General features: G+C 40.8%; 1 protein-coding gene across 5 annotated transcripts in view; it reads right to left on the bottom strand.

The window, feature by feature from the left end:
- The window catches only part of LOC115593785 (RNA-binding protein Musashi homolog 2), a 263938-nt gene that overhangs the window by 5835 nt on the left and 237128 nt on the right, over window positions 1–20975 (bottom strand). For 2 of the 5 annotated variants that reach the window (XM_030437448.1, XM_030437450.1), the window contains exons 12-15: window positions 10800–10979; window positions 6694–6848; window positions 1778–1848; window positions 1–685 (exon numbers count right to left, since the gene is read on the bottom strand). The exon at window positions 1–685 is cut by the window's left edge and continues 5835 nt beyond it. In XM_030437448.1, coding sequence (XP_030293308.1) covers window positions 1807–1848; window positions 6694–6848; window positions 10800–10979 — 377 coding nt within the window. In that variant the 3' untranslated portion in view covers window positions 1–685; window positions 1778–1806. Of the gene's footprint in view, window positions 689–1777; window positions 1849–6693; window positions 6849–10799; window positions 10980–20975 lie in introns of all 5 variants that reach the window. The other 3 variants (XM_030437451.1, XM_030437452.1, XM_030437449.1) reach the window with 2 other exon arrangements.

Genomic DNA, 20975 nt, shown 5'->3' with positions numbered 1-20975 from the left:
AGTCCTCTTTGTATTGCCCAAAAATAGGTAATTATGGTTAACAATGAGACATCACAAGAAATAAAACAGCTACTAAGATTTATTACTTAGATACCCTCTTTAAATTTGTCCTTAAAATGTTTTTTTTTTGTTTTTTTCCTTGGAGTCTCTCCACACTGAGCTTTTCTTTTTTATCGCAGGAAAGACTGGAACACACCAATCATTTCGCCTTTTAACACTACGAAGATGAAGACATGACTTGCAGATATTCTTGGCTATGACCCCTCCCCCCTCCCGTACTTCCAAACAAAAAAAACAAACTCCATTTACACAAAGATACTATAAGATTAAAATAAAATGACACGAAATTAAAAAGGATTAAAACTAAAATGACTTCCCCTAAAAAAAAAAAACCTAATCGAAAACAGAAAAAGAGCTAAACAAGAGGAAGGAAACAGGTGAATTAAATCGACGTGAAACATCACACCAAACCAGGTTGTAAAGTTATAGGAGGTTTGGATTATAGTACAGCAGTTGTTATTTTTCTGAGATGACTAACGTTTTCTTTTCTTCTTCATATGGTTTCCCCCAAACTTTCGTTCTTTTTGCCCGGGTGATGCTGTAGTGCTTGAAGTTGGATAGCATCACCTGCACACAAAGCCAATTAGAAACTTCGTCCTGTCTTTCCTGGGCCACCAGATATACTCTGCTGGGTGATAGAGGAAAAGCAAAAAAAAAGCAAAACGACATAGCGTTAGAAAAACCATTTAATCTGCATGAATCCTGAACATAAACACTTGCCTGAAATGACTTGACATTCACACGACCTCCAAACAAAACATTTCTGACACCTACCGAGACAAATTAACGCGAAATAAATGTGACAGCAATCATCATAAAAGTGCAGCAGGTCAGCGCTCGCTGCAGGCGAAAACATCGATACGTGTAATTACAGTAAAGGACAGCCTGTTAAATACCTTGGTGCATGTATGTTGACACCTCTATAAGTAATCTATACTTCTTACACCACTTGTTAACTTAGCAATCATTCTCATGCATGCGCTGCTGCTGTCGAGTATTTTTTCGATCGCTTAGCTGGAAAATAAACACGAGCGCACAAATGTTTAACACATATCACACATCGGATCTACAAAAAGTAAGCTGGAAGCAGACAAAAAAGCTCAAGACATGTAGAATGGGTTTTACACTGTACCAATGAGGGGACGAGGTTAGCAGTAAAAGATGGATTACAGTGACAAAATAAACATGATAAAACTGAAATATTCGGTTCCTCAGACATTTACTGTTCGGGAAATATTTAATTATTTCCTTAAAAGTTTTGTGGGAGATTCATTTCAGTCACAATAGTGAAGAACTTTGATCAAAATCATCAAAAACATTACAAACTGATGGGCGACATACTGTAAAAATAGAGTAATTTAGGATGGAAACATTTCAAAATGTTGATCAAGAAAAAAAGAAAGAATAAAAGGCAGAACTGGTAGTACGGGTGTGTGCGTGACTCCTCCTACATCCAGTCGCACCGACAAACTGATCACAATTGAATTTGTTTGATATTCCTAATCCTTCTCATTGGTCTTTATTTGGGTTCAGATGTAAACACAGAACCTCGCCAAATTCGTCTGGGATACAAACCCCTGCCGTCACACTCACAACTTTACTACCAGCTCTGTCATTTCGAGGGGGGAGGTGAATAAAAAAACAACGAATAATGTGATGAACACATATTAAAGAGAGAGAGACTTGATAGAAATGCACAGTAAATAAAATGCAATACCTCTGATGAGATGGCAACCGGCCACCTGTTCAATGGTATCCATTTGTAAAAGCTGTCGCAATCAACGGGCCCTAAAAGTGTACAGTTAGTGCTTTTGTCAGTATGCATTTCAAAAGGAGAGAAAAGTGAGTAATCATATCAACTTTTTTTTTTTGTGTGTCAGCTGGCATGATTGTGAACTTTTTCATTCAGTTTGATCATGTTCAGTAGCAGAGCAGGGCACCGTACATGTCATATATACATTATTACACAGGTGTGTGTTGTATAAATCTTTGTAATGGAGAAGTCACTTCATATTAACAAGAGTTAGATTTTTTTTTTTTTCTGAAGAGAAGCGTGAATGATTTCATTCTGTTTGTCAAATCATTCAAGATACAGTCACTGTGGCAGCACTCCCTGTGAAGACCACGTCTACGGTGCTTTTGAGGAGTGAATCATAACGTAGGTAGCAGATTATAACAACCGTCATTGTTAAAGGGTAAATGTACAGTTAATTAAACTTTAGTTTGTAGCTAACAAATGAAATGCTTTATAAACCATTTATTACGCAATTGTGACGTTCCATAAACATCAATTGCGATAAATGACAATAGACACTTTATTTAATAATAAACTGTTTCTAAAGCATTTTATTGATTTTTTCACAGTTAAATCAACTATTACCAAAAGTTTAATAAACTATAAATGTACCATTTACTGATGACGGTTATTATATTGTATTATAATGCATTCGTAAGACTTCACAACCACTCTCATTAAACAGACATAATGCTTTCTGATGCACTATAAACAACAGTCATTAACACAATAGATGGGACTTTTAATGAGTTATAAGTTTAAGTGTCTTATAGATGGTCTCGCCTAGTTATATAAACGAGAGATGGACTGTTAGGGCATGTAAGACATTGTTACATCCAGCGAGTGATTTATGTATCTTTCTATTTTTGGTAACAATTTCATATTCCAGGTTCTGTACAAGTAGGTGGTAATTATCAAGAAACACATTTGAAATGACTTCTGACCTGCAAATGCCACAACAATCCCTTTAAAAATGTATTATGGATGACGCTAATATAATTCAAGAGTAACATTCTGCTATTTTTCAAACAAGCGGTTCATAAATATCTGGTTCCTGCTTAACATCTAATGAGGATCAAGTAAAGTAGTAGGTAAAAATATTATTATAAAATCATGTTAGGGCAATTACGCCTCGTTATAGATGCATCAGTATGTACTTCACTTCACTAAACACATACAATGATAACTAATGATACTGTAAGTCCTCACTACAGCTGACTGTTGAGGTCATGATGCATTATAACTACTTGACAGAATCCATTTGCAAGAATTTTGAACCCAGGAACAGAGCATCATAAAGCATTATGGGTCTTTTGCTGGTGTTGTCATGAAGCGCTATGAATGTGTTATAACACACACAATAATCCCCATAATCCACTGCACATGGTGGTCTTTAAAGAAAGTGCTACCATAACTTAAATTCATATTATTGTTCTATATCAACACAGTGTAGTTCTCAGGTTACAAGAACCTGAGTGACAAATATGTGAAGGAGATAATAATAATAAACGCACACACATACAGTACACACACCATCCCTATTCATGCCGACATACACAGGAGATTTGTATCTGAAAGCATGCGGAGGAAGAGGATCATGAACAGCTCCTCAGTGAGATCAGTGTGTTTTGGAGTATTGAACGGTTTTCATTATGCCGCTCGGTTATCAGGACACTGTGAATACTGCTACTGACAGGTCTGAAGAAAATCCTTTCGAAATTCACACACAACAGTGAAAAGAGGAGCACTTTCCACAGCGATTATCTGTCTTTATCGCTCCAATCAGCTAATTGCGCTCTAATTGTCTTGCATAAAAAAAAAACTGTTAAGTTCATTACTGCCTCTTCACAGTGGCTGTTTTGATATTGGCTAAAGGGATTAATAAAATCGCTGGAGCGTAAGACCGAGGGACAAATCAGTGACTCCGAAGTCATCCGTGAGGTTGTGACATATGATGATCTTACGTGCGTTCAGTTTCAACAACGTCCTCGGCTGGGAAAAAAAAAAAAAAAAGAATTATGAAGCACATTTTAGTTCTGAATCATTTCCTATTTTAATGTGTCTGAATAGAGAGATCATCTCGCCGAGAGCAGAAAGTCACAGGGCTGCTGCATCACCTCTCTGCTTTATTGCACTCCGTTTGATTCACTGGGTAATTCTGAAGTGGTGATTTAGTGCGCGGCGTCGCAGGCACAATTTGACATTCTGTAAGGGAATCACAAACCCTCGACTGGATTATATGACAGAAATACAGTACATTCTTCACTGATCTGCTTCTAAATGAGCCCTTCTATTTTTCACACCTCCTTTTTAAAAGGTAAACATGAGGACATTTCTGTAGCGTTTACAGCGTTTGATGCATTGGTGGACTTGTGTTTTTTTTTTTGTCGCATTCTCTCACTCAACTCTGGTCACAAACTGTTGCAACAAATGGAAAATAATGGAAACAAATCGCCTCATTTCCATCTGTAAACTATCTGCTGCTAAATCTGCTTTGAAAATGAGCCAGCCCGGCCTTTCATAACAAATATTTTGCTTCCTACACTGAGACCAACAGATTATGGCAGATAGCCAGTGGACCTAAAACAATTAATAAAAGCGGCTTTGCTTAGGAAGCAAAAAGCCAATAAAATGCATTTTTCTCGTTAAGCTCTGTTTTTGTTTGCATATCATAAATCAATTACACATACTTACTAACATTAAAAAAGAGCCATTTTACCCTCTCATGAGCCATTTGCACACTTTGCTTGCAGTGACACAGCCCCATGCCGAAATTACGTCGGTACAAGTCGCCCATTAACTTCATCCTTGCTAAGCTGTTACACTTTGTCCCATTGATTCACTGCGCTGCACACAGTGATTAATCTCTTGCACTATTTCATACTAAACAAATGCACAAAATGTTTGTACCAGGACCGGGCACAATGATAAACCTAAACTCAGCTTACAAAAAAATACAACAAATAACTACAACAATACCACAAACAACCCAAATCCATCTTCGCCGCTCTTCCTGGTTACTGTAGAATATTCAAATTAATGATGTGGACCGTAAAGTTTGGGAAGAGAGTCTTCACCCCGTTGTCTCTGAGTGCTCGCTCGCAACACTAATGGGCTTGTTGTTATTCCACCTCAGTTAAGCCATGCATTAATGAGCTTCTTTCAGAAAGCAGGTGTTATTTTCATAACCTATACTGTGTCACTCAGTTCAGTCATGTAAAACAGTACAAACATGCCCCAACAAGCCTGGCGAGTGAGTCTGAAGAGCTCAGCCCCAATGCAACTCCTGATGGGGCCGTCAAAAATTCAGATTGTGAAACTTTTAGATAAATTATCCGGTGTCATCCAGGGTGGACTAACACACAGGCAAAGTACACAAACAGCTGACTGCCTTCATTGACAGCCCGATCCTAATCAGAAGATGGCACCTGTGGGCTGCTAGCTAAGAAAGACAATTTGTATTTGACAGGATTTAGATGCGGACATTTGAGTGTCTGAGCGACACATTATGCCGTCTTTACCTGTTCTCAGACAGCTAACTCATGAATGCTAAATAAGGGAAGCTTTATTATAGCAGCTTGGTTGAAGTAACTCATTTCATTGGCTTTAAAAGGGGCAATATGTAAGTATTTTCGCTAATAAATCAAGTAAAATTACTAACAGCAAGCCCCGGCCCTTCCTGATCCAACACTCCTGTGCGAGCGTTGTAAACACTAGCTGCACGGCTAACTGAGCTAAGTAGCAAATTGCTGCTTGGTGGCCAATTCTTACATATCACACCTTTAAGATGATCTCTCCAAAACTTTGGGGTTATAATAAATGAGACGAAACAAAGAGACCGCCGTTTGTGTCAAGCTTGAAACCAAAAGTCAGCTGCGAGCTGTTTTAGCTTACTGACATATTTAAGTTGGCTACGCACATAACTTAATGAGGCACATAAGGGACGCAAGTATCACACTTATTTAGATCTCAAACTGCAAAACTAAAGTCGTTTTCTTGCCTACACCTAACTGTGAGCATACTACGAAGGTCTGGTTTGTCTGTTGCTGAGACATTTCATCTTATTTAGTTGTTTATGTACGAGGACGTGTTTCTGAATAGGCCCTCAAAGCATTTTCGTAGTGGCTTCTTTTTGATTGCAGTGAAAGCAGGAGGCAGGATTATAAACACAGTAGAAAAGGTCTGACTGAGAACACCTCTACTAGCCCTGATAATCTTACACCTATGAGCTGATATGGAAACTAGCAGCTAAACTTGATCAGCAGGAGGAAGAAGTGACACAGCACCTGGCTGAACAACTACACCTGGACAAGGACACCGGGAGAGACAAAAAAAACCTGCTCGGGAGCATTGTCCTGGTGACGGAGCAAGCTCGAGCTCTGGGACAGATGGGTTTCTAAAAATAAAGGAAATTTGTTCTGGGAAGGTGACACAGGGTTTGAAGTTAGGTGATTTGTGCAGCAGCTGAGGGGAATAAACATTTGCATTTGACACAGATAACTTTCAGAGCTAAGACAGGGGTTTACCCTGATGTACAAAATGCTTCTGGGACCTCTGAACTCGGCGACAGAGACCTCCCTGCTAAGAAATAATCCAGACTCTTACTGAGTTTTTTTTTTTTTACTTTGTACTCACATCGAGGCAGGTGATGGTTATCGTGATCAATTTAGTGGAAGAGTATAATGTCATATAATTAGTGAGCTCTACTAACATGTATCCAGTCTGCATTGGCTTAGTGTCTAATCTTGGCGGCACTGTTATGACACAGACGAGGCGGCAGCTGAGCTCAAGGTGCGTTCAGACACGACACGACACAAAGTCTGCATGAGAGTACTCACTGTGATGCTGGGGCCAAACCCAGAGCCAGGCTGAGGGCTAGCAGCACTGATGTAGTTGCCCACAGCCGAGTCCTGGCTGCTAGGTCCGTACAGGTCGGCCACCGGCCCTGGACTGTTAGCGCCGGGGAAACCTCCGGGCCTCGATGGGTTGGTGCCTGCATACAAACACAGCGGGGGAGCAGAGCGGCTCAGAAACATCCAACGACCGTCGCTGCCACTCTTACTTGCTATAAGACATTTAAATCAAAAGAACACATTACTGGATTCATACGTTTGTCTCCAAGGACTTGCTTAGATACTTACTGCTTAGAAAAATTCATTTGACAAAATGGTGCAGGATTTTTAGGTTTAAAAGGACCGAATTTTAGGCTGAATCCAGTATGATATTCTAAATTTTATCTACATGCTTTGTGTATTATGCATAGGAGTAACATTCACTTTGTATAAATCATGCACAACACAAAAACAAGCACATTTCTAGAGATACTTCCACCATGCTAATAAACTAGTAAGGTTGCAGTGTAAAATGTTGCCATGCATAATGTGAAGGAGTACTTGGAAAAACAACATCGTCTGTTGAGTAAGAAGAGTAACACAGGGTTATCGTAGGAAGGGTTTTTTTTAGATTTCACTTGAGCAGTTTGCACCCAGACATTTGATTTCCTATACGACCTAATGATTCATCGGTGCCGGCGAGCAACCTCGCTCAAAAACATTCTCCATACTTTTTCCGCTGCGTGCTTCAGCCTTTCAGTCTGCTGTAGAGCAACTTTAGGTATAAAACAAAATAAGTATGTGAGACAAGAGAAGGAGGCATAAAGGGGGGAATATAAAGGCTTGACCTGTTCATCTGCAGGTCCAAACTCGGGGGGGGGGATAAAAAAGAAATACTGTACATGACTTACCACCTTTGCCCTGTGAGTAAGAGCAACTCAGACTAATAAAATGTCTTGAAAATTCAGATGCCTGCTAAAGGCCAATAACACTGGCAATACAGGAAAAAAAACCGCCGAGCAGAAAGAAAAATGCAGTGATCTCTTAACAGCAATCTCCTCCGCTGTCAGCTCCACGTAACCCTCTGTCTAACCCTTATTCACAGGGTGAAAAAAAAACTGCATAACTGCATTCAAAAGAAAAATCTTCCCAACACAGAAAACGCTCCATCTTGTGTACGTATACGAGCTCACGGACCCTACGATGCCTGAGAGCGAGTCTTTGTAGCACATGTAGAGAAACATAAAGAGTGTAGCTGCAATATATCCGACATGTTGCTGGAGAAAATGCACACGGTGTAAAAAACCGTATCGCCATCACCATGTTTACAAAGCTATAGTCGACACATTAGGTCCATTAGAAGCACCTGAAAACACACTCCAGATATCCGCGTATAGCCCCTCTAGAAAATGAAGCCATCTCACTAAACACACATCTAGTGCGGTTGACACTGCTGTTTAAACTATAAGGACTTTAAACAGTGAGCAGCTAGTGCCCTTATCTTGCCTGCACAGCCCCCAGTAGGCTGGCTTATTATATAATTAAGGATTTTTTTTTTTCACTCAAAATGGCAATCCTCATTTCCTACGACTGGTGATTTTTATTAAGAGTGCGGCTCACCCCTCTCTCCCTGTGAAGCTCATCTTTTTTTCATTTTAACGTCGGGGCTGCACCGGCTCTGCATTTAGCTTCGGGAGAGGAAAAACAATCCAGGGTGCAATGTGGGTCAGATTGTTAGTCGAAACGAGGTCCACTGTTACTATTCATTTTGATTTGTTTTCATAAAAAGGGAATGATGGCGCTTCCGTCTTTTCTTGTACTTGTGGCACCGACACATTTGACTGAGAAGGACAAAAAAAAAAAAAAAAAAAAGACCGGAGCAGAAATCATTTGATTCCGCGGAGTGACTTCTGTGTGTAAAGTGGTTTGAAAGAAAAATGGGAAGAGCTGCGGTAATGAATGTCTAATGTATAACTCTATACAGAGCGCTGTGTAGCAGCGTCGCCTTTCTCTGTCGGCCAAGTTGTATTTGCTTCGCTCTAACTCGTTTAAATGTTGTACAGATGTAGGCGCTTGTGTGAGAGAAGAACATCTATCAAAGAGACATGCCATCAAACTGCATGTAAACTCCTCTCTATTCTCCCTTTCAGGCTGGGATGTGAGCTCTTCGAGGGACGTAACATGATAAATGACAAATGTGTAATCTCTGACCTCTAACTGGTAATCACCATCATAAGGCTCCAAACATACACCCCAAAAAATCCTAAAAAACTTTCATTTCCGCTGTCAAACAAACATCCCAATAAATCACACCATTGTGATTCTATTTAAAATAATGTGATTTTTACATCATTAGGCTCAAGGTTGGCTACAAATATAAAAAGTCTATTTCACAGACAACAAGCACATAAATTGTGTTAACGATGTCGACTCGCTCAGGATCCGAACGTGTCCTCTCAGGTGAGGAGAAACCTTGCGCTTCGCCAACCGAGCAAAACTCAAACAAAAAAACAACCACGCGTCAGCAGAGTGACTACTCTCAAAACCTTTCTACTCTTATGACGTCTATAATGTCGCTAAACTAACATGCAACAACCGGGCTTCAACATCAACTCCATGGCATTGCTGTGTGTATTTGCAGGGATGTTAAGTAGAAGTAATCTTCACCGAAATCAAACACTACACAGTGCTTTACAGCTCTGTAGGGAATAAATAAATAAAATAAAGAGTATATTGGACAAAGATACTCAAACATCAGGCCTACAAAAATAAAATCCTTCACAAAATCACATCTGCGAAGCTGTTTTCTCTGCAACCTGTCTGTGTTTTTCCTGCTAAAGTTCACAGAGAAAGTCTGTCGGAAATGCCAACATCTGCCCGGGGCAGCTGGCCAACACTTTAACCATTTGAGGAGTTGGGCCCCAACACTTACAACGCTTTTCTTTTTTCGGTCCAGAAGGGTGAGAGAACAGCCCCCTTTTTTATTCTCAACCTTTTTTTTTGTCCGTGAAGGTAGTGGAGGCATGAGTTCGAAGGCTGTGGCAGGATTAAAGCCCAGCAGGCGTGCGCAGGTTCTCTCTGGAGGGAAGGGAACCTCACCGCTGTGTGTAGGTCAACACTGTCACTGGCACACAAATCTAGACCTCCTTTTACCTACAGCTACTTCAAATGAAATATACACATCGGTGGTACGTCATGTCAGTGCAAACACGTAAATGAGCATGGGAATAATTTTAAAAAAAGGTTGTTAATCCTGAACACTGCTGTCTGCTCTCGTAGAACTAGCATGAATCATTTTTATGCACCACATGCAGCTACTGAAATGCCTATGTGCAGTATACTTTACTTGTCAGTGAAATCTTTTGAAAGCTGTGATTACATAAGGCCGATAAGAACCTCAGGAAAAAAAAGGCACACAAGAAGGAATTATGCTTGTGCAGTAGAGTAATGGCTGTATTATGCAAAAATGTTGTCTTTTAAGTGTCTAACGCTGCACAGCATTTTCCACTGATTTCCCCGTTAAGACTTCCACACACTAATAACACAAGCAATCATTCTTACACTTAAAATACTTAAAGGGCTCGACAAAAAAATAAATAAAAATATATATATAAAAATGACACCCACTCCCACACTTAACTCGTCCGGTTCTGCTGTTCAAAATTAATAAAAAAACTTGAGCGGCGTTAGAGAGAGCCGGTGTACTCTCTCCGACATCATCAGTAGTTATTTTGTTCACATGCAAATGAAAGGATTACATTCTGTGTGTGCGTTGGCCCCTTATGTGCAAGCAGGGGCTGGAACAAAACTCCACAAAGAAAACAGAAAATCTACATTTAAAAAATTGAAAAAAAAAAAAAGGAGGAAGAACATGCAATGCTATTCTGTCAGCAAGACGTTATTTAGAGTTTTTTTTTTAAGGGAAGGGGGGATTCTTTGTTTCATTTTTTTTTTTTTTAACAAATGCAAGAGGAAAATGTCAAAATGTCAAAATGTCAAATTAAAAAGGTAAATAAATAAAAAAAAAGATTAGATCATCTGCATGGAATAAATGTCATGAATCAAACTGAAAACTCCAAAAACGTGGATGAGATAGATGCGCTTATACAAACCTGGGTTCTTAAATTGATCCGGGCTGTGTAGGTGCTGGAGGGGGGAGTTGCAGGCGGAGGTGGCATGCTCACTGTGCAGCATCTGAGCCGCTTGGGGCCCCAGGGAGCCATAGTCAGCAAAGGAGCAGGGCCCCCCCCTCTGGTCACTGGGCGCAGAGTAAAACCCATAATCGGGGAGGCCTGGGAGATACAGTATAGGGTGGGAAGGGGGAGGGGAGGGGACTCCATCATTGTGGAAATCAACTTTTTTCACTGTCAAAGTCAATGTCCAGATTGTCGAGCATAGCTTGGTGTTGTGTTACACCACTTTTTAAAAAATATTTTTTAGGTTACATTCATGCGTTTTGTCTGCTTTAATTGGCCCTCCCTGCCCTCCCTCCCCAGCAGCTTCTGCCATGTGGCCAGGCCCCCCTGGCATATGGTCTGTGTGTGACACACTCAGCTGGATCTTAAACATTTAGCTGTACAGTTATGGAAGCATACTACCTCTCCCTGAAAAAACAGAATTACAGGGTTTCTGCAGGTTTAAACAAGTTAGATTTAAGACCTTTCATCAGACCATTATGTATGCAATGTTACAGTAAGACCTATTCAAAAACGTATGAAGGATATGAAGGAGAGATGTCCCAGAAATCACTTGCAAAGTAAATCAACATAAACATTCAACTGAACATGACTGCACAGAACTGTGTTACTGCAAGGGTAATGTGTGTTTGTGCATGTGTGTGTGAAGCTAGATCTTGTTGAAGTTGCTCTGAGCCCATATTAGAAGTTTAAAAAACAAACAAATTTGACTTTTCACCTCTAGAAGTTGCTATTTTTTTGTTATTTTGAGAGGAGAAGCAACATTAGCCCACACACCACACTAGCTGGGTGTGCTCTCAAAAATTCTGACCAGGCTGCACAGTTTGCACAACTGTTTATTGGTTCCATGTTGGTTTTGTTTTGTTTCATTTTTTACCAAGACACACCTAAAAGCGAAACTGAGGTTTATGCATCTTAATAAAAATAACTTTAACTTCATAATCTAATCAATTAAAGCCTAAAATTCCGATTATTGGACTCTTTTTCGAAAAGCACCCGCAGAAACCCTGCAATTAAGACCGACTCAATGAGTCTAATTGACTTGATTCAAATGGACCAATAACAATAAATACAAAAGATACAGTAAGGCCACAAATATTGATATTTCTGGGTTTAGCATAATTGACCTGCGTCCTCCATGTTTGCTTGCAATCATCAAAGAGTGAGATAAAACTGAACAGCCATTAAAACACACGTCAATATATTTCTCATTTCAAACCGGCAACTCTTCACTGACATACCTGAAGGAAGCTTTTGTCATTTAAATGAAAAAGAAACAGAAAGCGCAACCAATCGATAATTAATTTAAAGCCTCTTTTTTTTTTTTTTTTGACCAGTAGCAACAGATGATAAGGTTTTATGTGAATGAGATACAGAGACATTCGTGTTTATTGATGATAGGCATTCTCGAGTGCGCTAAGTACTCTAAGCACGTCTCAGATTGGCCTCTTCCAATGATTCTCCCTTTGACACAGATGGTGGATTATCAACAAAATGTCTTTCAGCAATAAGTCGCGCTGACATTTATTGCTTGTCCTCTTAATCTGAGACAAGCTGCTCATATAAAGAGTGCAATTAAAAGAAACTGCTTCTTCTCACACCTCTTTGATAACAGAGTTAATCTACTCAGGAGGGGCTGAGATTGGTGACACCGGCTTTTTCATGCTGGGTTTCCCCTGCTGTGTGTTTGTGTTTTTTTTTATTATTTATTTGGGTCCTGGAGCGAATAGCCGTTCAAAGCCACTTCACCTCTACCCATTCAGAGTGAGACAGTCCACTTCTGCCAAATGAAATGTAAGCACCGACCATGTTTCTACCCGCCAATGCTTTTTAGCACTCTGATCTCACCACTTGCGGGCTGTCTGCCCACTCATCAAATTATAGGCTCCAAATACGGCAGGCTTCCCACGTACGTCACATAATGCCTGACACATTGAACAAAGCTCAAGAACCAATCATTCCATTTACTTCACTTAGACAAATGTCAGAGAAAATTGATTGGCCTTGCTAATGAGGAAAACTGGATCAATGGAATAATTATAATGGGGGGGGGGGGGGGGGACATTTGACAATAGCACAAACCATGTTATTGGGAATTCATAAAGACGCTATTCTAATATGTCACCAGAACAGACTGGAGCCAAACAGGCATCACTTTCCATTTCATATTACTTTCATATAATATACAAAGCACCATGAACTATGTGTGTCATCTTGGTGAATGTGGCGTTGTAGCATCTTTGAAGGGGTTAGATTACATAAGATAGTTACTATTTTTATATCTATTGGCATCTTATCTCGACCATGTCCACATGAAGATACGGCTTCATGGGTACTGAATCTAAATACTGTTAAAAGCAGATTATTGAAGTGGGTTTTGCTTCAAAAATCAGACGGTAAAGTTATTTTATTTTGTAAAGGAACTGAACACACATAATGCTGGGCAGATATTGTGTTTTGTTTAGTCTTGTACATCACACTGTTACTTTGCTGTGATGTGGGTCCCCACACTGCAAGTCAATATAAAACCCTCGGTTTTGTCTAAAGCCGCACCACGTCACAAAAAATAAAAAAATCCTTATGTGAATATTTTTACTGGTATTTTTATTTTACACAAAAAAAAAAAAAATACAAAAATCATGATGATGTGACATTTCATGGGGTCTGTACCAAACAAAGATGTATTCTTACAGCAGCTCCTTATATTTTAGATATTGTACTTTATTTTTCTATTTTGGGTTACTACTAGAAGAGGTTTACAGGCTTTAGTGCTCCACAAACATGTCAGTTCTCTCACACTGTCCAGTGCTGCAGCTCCGTATTCCCCCTCCTGTCTGAAACACTCCTTTTTAGCTCCTGTCTCTTTAAGGTCCCCCCTCCCATACACAGTTCGCTCTGATTGGTCAGCTTGCACATGCCTGAGCCAGCTATGTTAACAACAACAACAACAACTGAAAAACTGTGCTAAATCAATTCAAACTAGACGATACACATTAGTTGTGCAAATGTGTGACAATGTGATGTGGACTAGTGTGATGTCACAAAGTCACAAAATTTAAGGAGGGACTACTGACGAGGCTTTTCAGGAGCAGAGTTTTCTGTGGGAGAGAGGAGCATCTGTTGGTACGGACTTTGACCTTTGAAACTTTCAAGACCTTTTACATGTACAGGAACATTTAAAAGGAAACAAGTGCATATGCATTATAGGTCTCCTTTAATTATGGAGCTCCAATTGTTTCCATTGACAATTCCAATTAAGTTTCTTCAAATTATACATCGCATCATCCAAAAATATTTACAAAAACTAATAAAAGTGGTCGATTTTATTAGGGTCCAGAAGAAAAGAGAGAAAATGCAATAAACAGAGCTGCAGATGGCTGGAAGATGCAGACAAAATGGTCTGTCAGTTCTGCAGCAGAGTTCACTTTTCTATTAGATGGTTTTTGGCCACCGCACTTAAAATATTACTCCATTAATATTAAAAGAAGATAAGTTTTCTTTTGACAACCAGCAGTATGGGGAATCGGACCGTGGAACTCGGGGAAAAAAAGCTGACACAAAATTCAAACGTACAATCTTGCAGGACTCTATGCAGTGTCTGCCCAGCTTTATGAAAAGAAGCTCAATTGGCATTAAGTGTCATTCAAACCATTAAAACTACCACCTATTGGGCAATGTTAGGTGTAGGTGAGTGGTGACACTAAGACTTAGCCAGGTAATAACATTTGATACGTTTGCAGACAAAGCGCGCAGCTGCATCGTAGCAAGCTCAGGTGAGAAACTCGCTTTGTTTGCCGGATGGAGGCAGCTGGACACGAGTATGACACTCATGCAAACAACATACAGGCGCACGCTCCCATAGCCATATATTTTCATCAGTGGCTATCTGATCAGTTATGCAGGATGAGACTGGGCAGAGTGTGCCCACAGCTGCATTAGTATCACCGATCATATCACTGTGCCTCAGACCTTACCACTATTAATATTCACACAATCTATCCAGAACAATGGGCCTTTCTTGGACTCCCTTTTTTTCCACTGGCCACTAATTGGATGTAATTACTCATCTACAAAACAAATGAGCGTGCTGAGGTTGCCTTGGAGACTAGATCAGGGGACCCAGCAGTGCGCATCGTTCGCAGGGCTTCATTTATACTGGTAATTATCTCCCCCACCCCACACCCCCTTTCCCTTCTGCCCTCAGTGACCAAAACTGGCTGCGAGGCGATGGCGAGGGGAGTGTCTTGCAGTCATCTGTTACTGACATCATCGGGGTGGCTCTCTTTAAGTGGATAAATGCCCTGCTCTCGTTCCCACTTTGCCAGGTGACTGCCTTTAAGGAGGAATCACAAACCTTGAAAGTACTGCTGCTCTTTTTTTCTCACTAGTTGGAAAATAAAACTAATCACGCTGATGATAAAATATAGCGTCACGCTCTCTGGCCTTCTGGGACTTCAGGATGTGACAAATATTTTCATAAGTTTGCCAGCGCTCTGCTCCAAGTTTGCGACCATCCTCGTTTCTAAATCCCACAGCAACTCCGACATAATAACTAACAGATACACATGTTTGAAGGCACAATCCGCGATCGCAACGTTAACAAACCGCAGTCTCACCGGCAAGAATAAAAACTTTGCTGGAACCTGCTATTACCGTCAGATTGATTAACTGGTCTCTCTATCTCGGGACAAACAACAAGAGAAACTGTATTGCAGGATTTCCTCTGCAGAGGGATACTTTTTTGGTAGGTGTAAGAAAATAGTTCCCACGTGAAACGGCTCACAACAAGGTGTGTGGATTATTTTTAAGTTACAGGCTCGTGATTTTCTGGAAAGAGACATGGCTGTTTAGGCCACTTTGAGCACCACAAGCGAGTGCCATCTAGTTCCATTACATTTAAGGGAGGGCTGACATCTCTGTGGCTGACAATCTCCAAAACTAGGCGACTATCTACATGGATAAATGGCACTACAGTAGCACGAGTGCGGCCAAAGCACGGCAGCGCGGCAGTGTGTGATGGTAGACTCACGTCTGTGCAGGAGACCAGAGAAGACGTTCTTAAAAGTCTCTGTGTGCTCAGCTCTTAACCCTTTTCTAGCTCTGAACTGAAACTCTTCGCTTTGAAGTTCAGTTTGTCACCTGTGTCCCCTTTTTGTACTTTCACATCTGGCTTATTTTAAGCTGCTGTAAGCGCTGCTTTCTTATTAAGTGTTAAGTAACTCTTAATTCCAACGGTATTCACAGTTAGGGAGTCTTTGGTCAGTAACTCGTGTCTCTCCTCCCTCTGCTTTTAGACATTTTCTGGTATCTCTGCCAAATGAATCCAGTCAGAACAGAGAGCTCCATAAAGAGGCGGCCCTGTCTGCTCGTGAAGAGGGCGGGATCCTCCTGTTCTGGTATCTACACCGGTTATTGCAGAGGAGGGTAAGCTATCAATTCCAGTGCTCATGGTGACGGCTTGTACTACCAAACAGGATGAGTTTGAGTTGAGAAAATCGCTCGAAAAAAAGAAAGGCAAAGAGAGCAGCCTCCGAAAGAGGAAAAGGAGTCGTGCAAGTGTGGTAAAATAGAGAGTAGGGAGGGGGATTGCTAACTGCAAAACAGACAATGTTCACAGCAGCTTTAACTGTTTCATTGTGTTCACCTTTGGGAGTCGCATTTAGGTACTGCAGGTGAAAACACAACATTTCCTGTTGTTGCTGCAACGTAATAAAAGCTTTTAAATAGTTTATAACAACGGGCTGTTGTTGTGAAGAACTTATAGGAAACTAACCATGTTTATCACAAAATTAGCGTAGCAGCATTAGCAGCAGCCCTTCCATAATATTCAAGGACAAGCAGGTCATCAGACACACCTTCAGGGAGGTAGCACTGGAGCCAGACTGAGTCAGGCCGAGCTGGCGAATGTCTCCAGAAAAGCACCATGTGTAAGGAGAAATGTGAACTGTCCCTTTAAAATGTTGACTTCTTATTTATAAGCCACCTCGTTGAATTTACTGTTATGTCTGCAGTCAATAGAGAATACTGGGAATTGGGGAATATAAATATCTATTACCAAAAGTTATTTTCATTTTCTGCGAGGAATAATTTTTCATGCAGTCACTCCTCCCTTTTCCCTCGCGGCGCCGCAGAGATTCCTCGGTGGCCATCAAACCACATCACTCTACAGAAGACGTCAATAAACCTGACATGCTGCTTCTCAAATTAGCTTTGAATTTTAGAGCTACCATAATTAGCTTTTCCATTTTCACCAATGTCATTTAAAAATAGCGTGAAAGAAACTAACAGCTCTTTTGCTGTCTAGCCTTGCTTTCACTTTCCATTTGAAATAATCTTTTCTGAATGAATGGCTGAGTAATTAACAGCACTAGACACCCTTTTCAGAGAGCACAGACATTTCATAAATAATACATATTTAATGTCTTGTCATTTTGTGTTCAGAGAAGCTTGGCTAATTAATTTTAACAGATGATTTCTTCTTGCATTTACTCACCCATACTCAGGCCTCTGTTATTTTTTTTTTCTTCTACTTTTCATTTTATGCCTGCTTTTCCCCTTTCTTGCTGTTCTTTCCAGTAATGGACAAACTCAACAGAGCTACTGATTTGCATTTACCTTCGATGTGGCTGGGGAACGACTGTGGATAGTTACAGAGGAAGAGGACAGGCGATCGCTGAATCATGGGTAAAAAACAAGGCGCAACAGTGTACTAAATCAGAGCACACTCATGTGATTTTAATGCAGATTTTTTACCTTTGTGGTATCTGGCCTGGTTAGGACTGAGAAAGGGCACGCAGTTATCTACAGTCGGCACAGATTATCCCATCGTGAGCAGGCTCAGAGCTGACAGGCCTGGCCTTTTGGCGGAACACATTTTTTCCAAACATGTCTGGTCAGGCTTATGTGGTCTTGAAGAAATCCGAGACTCAGTGCGGCTAAAATCTGAGAGTGACACTGGCTTCATCTACTGTTTCTTTAGACACAGAGGGAAGGAAAATACGAATTAAGTGAATGAGGAATTATGTTTACCAGCAAAGCTCAGTAAGATATTGTACGTTAAATAGATCTTCTTACATCTTACAAAATTGAATTTGGAGGCATTTATCTCATAAAAACTGAATGCAGGAAACTATGCAGATTAGCTTGCAATCTGTAGGCAATTACAAATAAGTGGAAAAAAACTAATTTAAAAAATGTAGTGTTTGTAACAATGTCATTTCAAAATAATATAATGATAATATAACATAATGTTGTATCAAAATAATGCAAATGAAACAAAACAATCCTGTGTTGATGAGGAAGGATACAACACATACTGTATTTCATAAAACACACAGGACTGAAAACAAAACCTTCCTCCCATTAAGCCGTCAGTAAGTTTTCTTCGGAGAACGTGTTACGTATGCAGCCCCTGGAGGGCAGAGTGCTGATGTCCCTGAAGGCCTGTGCCTGTAACCTCAGAGCATCTGCTACCCACAGCTGTGAGAGCCAACGCTTCATGGTGGAGGCGCAAAGGGACATTTTGCCCTCCCCGATGTGTCACATCTTTCCCTGGGCCTTGAACAAAAAACCCATGCAGGATGGGCTTGGCATGCCTGCTCATGTTATTTTGCACCAAATGCATGTAAAGCGCCTCTGGCCTCAGAGCTGAGCTCTGCAGATTAGCATCTGGGACAAATGGACCTAAGCTCACCAAGAGCCAGATTGATTAAGACCAGCGCACACACAGCCAATCCCGCTCTCCTCTCGGGCACTGCTGAAGATCACACAGCTCGTTGGGAGGAAATTGATAATGATCTTAATTTGGAAACGTCTGTCACATGAGTTTCCTTCCTTTCATTGGTGAAGAAAAAAAGAGGTGGGAGAAGAAGTGGGATGAGTAAAAGAGAGAAAAGACCAAAAAAGCAGGGACAACTAACTGGGGGAAGGAATGGGGTTTTAAAAAATGTGAAGAACCATCTTGAGTCACAACAAAACTGGCAATTTATACTGCAGTCCAATCTCTCCACAACACTGCCCACAGCCAACTCGATTTTAGTTTTTGAACACCTGAGTCAAGTCAGACATACTGTACATAGCAAGTAGCCAGCCCTCTAAAAGCAGCTGAATGGGGGCTTTGTGAACGCTGCAGGTAGAGCCGAGATCTAAGACTGACATTTGAGCTTCCCAGAAAGCTCAGAGGGACTCAGGAAAACACTCAACCAGAGTAGACTGGGACCTGTGAAGTTCCCCGGACTGTCAGAACCATCTGCATCACTTGCATTTTTCTCTGTTTGTACCTGACAATGCTATAGCACAGGAGATTTCAGATAAGTCTACTGCGGGCTGTGGGGAAACAGAAAGATAACTGGCCTTCTTTTGAAGAATGCTTCAATCTGTTACGTTTGATGGTCTTCAGAATGATTTTTCCAGCATTCGCATCAATAAACAAGGTGTTTTTGACATAAATGTCTAACGTTTGCATTCCGTTCATGTATCAACTACATGTCAATATCAGGTAAAGTGCCGACTGTGGCTCACTTCTGCAGGTCCATTCTTCATATCAACAGCAGAGGTAGATTATTCTTGACCAAACTGCAGCCCAGGTGCTGCTGTATGCATTAGTCATCTCCAAATTAGCAATTTCCTCCTTCCTGCTTTACTATGCAGATGTTCATCCCCTCCAACTGATATAATGCGGCTGCCCTTTGTATCCTTCAGCAGCACCCAGCAGTATTTAAAAATCATGTTCAAACCCCTGGTACCAACTTATAAAGCCCAGTATGGGCCTGGACCTCTCTACCTGCAGGCGATGGTAAACTGTGCAGGAGCCACATCTCTCTGATCTACTTCTAGCCTGAAGCCACAGACGTGTCCTCACCGACACCCGTCAACAAAGACTGGTCTTTGTTCTTGCTCTTTAGTGGGGCAACTTGCTCCTGGTAGAGGATCACGGCAGCAAAATACCTCACCATCTTCAAAAACCCACTGAAGACCCACCTCTTCAAAAAGGTACGTGGACTGACACGGCCTTTACTAAATAAAACATGCTGCCTTGCCTTTCCTAGAAGTAACCGAAACTCAGTGTTCTGTTTTCTGGCAGTGATAACTGGCACTTTCTCCTGCACTAAAACAGGAAACTTGTCCATAGTCACAAGCATTCAACCTGTTTTAAGAGTGACTCCAATTTAACACATTAAAAGGTTTCATTTGTAGAATCTGGCCACAATTCCCAGGTGACTGAATGACGACTGCAGCGCTTTGCTAGCTATCCTTGGTTGTATGCACCTACCCTACCTTAGCTAATTTATCGCATGGCTCAGTTAGCCAGGGAGCCAGTGGCCCTAGAGTTTGTCTGGACTGGGAACTCAGGTCACGACGGTTGACGGGCACAGCTCGTTTTGACTTGGCCACATGACATGATAGTGAATCCTGCTGGGGATAGAACTAGAATATTTCCACATATTCCTACTGACCAAACCAGAGGTGATGTGAGAACCAAACCAAGACTGTGTCGGTGAGTTGAATTAGTTAATGTCGAGTCTGATCTACTTAGTTTGGTAACAGAAAGAAACTCAAATTTGGATGGGTAATGATTGTATTTTTTACATTAGTAGGGAAAAATATGTGTAATAATATCTCCTTTATGACATTTTGTGAGTTTGTTTATTTCACTTACGATGCCAACAGTTGGCATATATCTGCCCGCTGAAACTACAGCAGGCTATCAGAACACCTCTAGTGGTACAAAGTGGTACTAGAAGACGAGCAGGCCTGGGTTAACTGGTTAGCGTGCCAACATCTCTGCAACACAATACATGAATGTATTTGACATGATGTCAACACTACTGTTTCCTGGCATTCTGTTTATGTTAGTACATTTGTTTTCTTCCCCAGAAGATGTTTGCATCTAATCTGATTATTTGCCTCCAGTGATGTCACTCATTTGCTTAAGTGCATTGTGAGTAATGTAGGCACCTGGAAAAAATTACACAGAATTTAAAAAGGCAATCTTTCTGGTTCTAGAGCCACAAAAGGATTAATACTACTTTTAAACACACCTCAAAACACACTTTAACGTGTAGATTTGGTGGAATTATCCTTTAACCTTGC

This window comes from Sparus aurata, chromosome 13, assembly GCF_900880675.1.
Source record: "Sparus aurata chromosome 13, fSpaAur1.1, whole genome shotgun sequence".
In the NCBI taxonomy this organism is placed as follows: Eukaryota; Metazoa; Chordata; class Actinopteri; order Spariformes; family Sparidae; genus Sparus; species Sparus aurata.
This window is presented reverse-complemented; position numbering and strand designations above follow the sequence as displayed.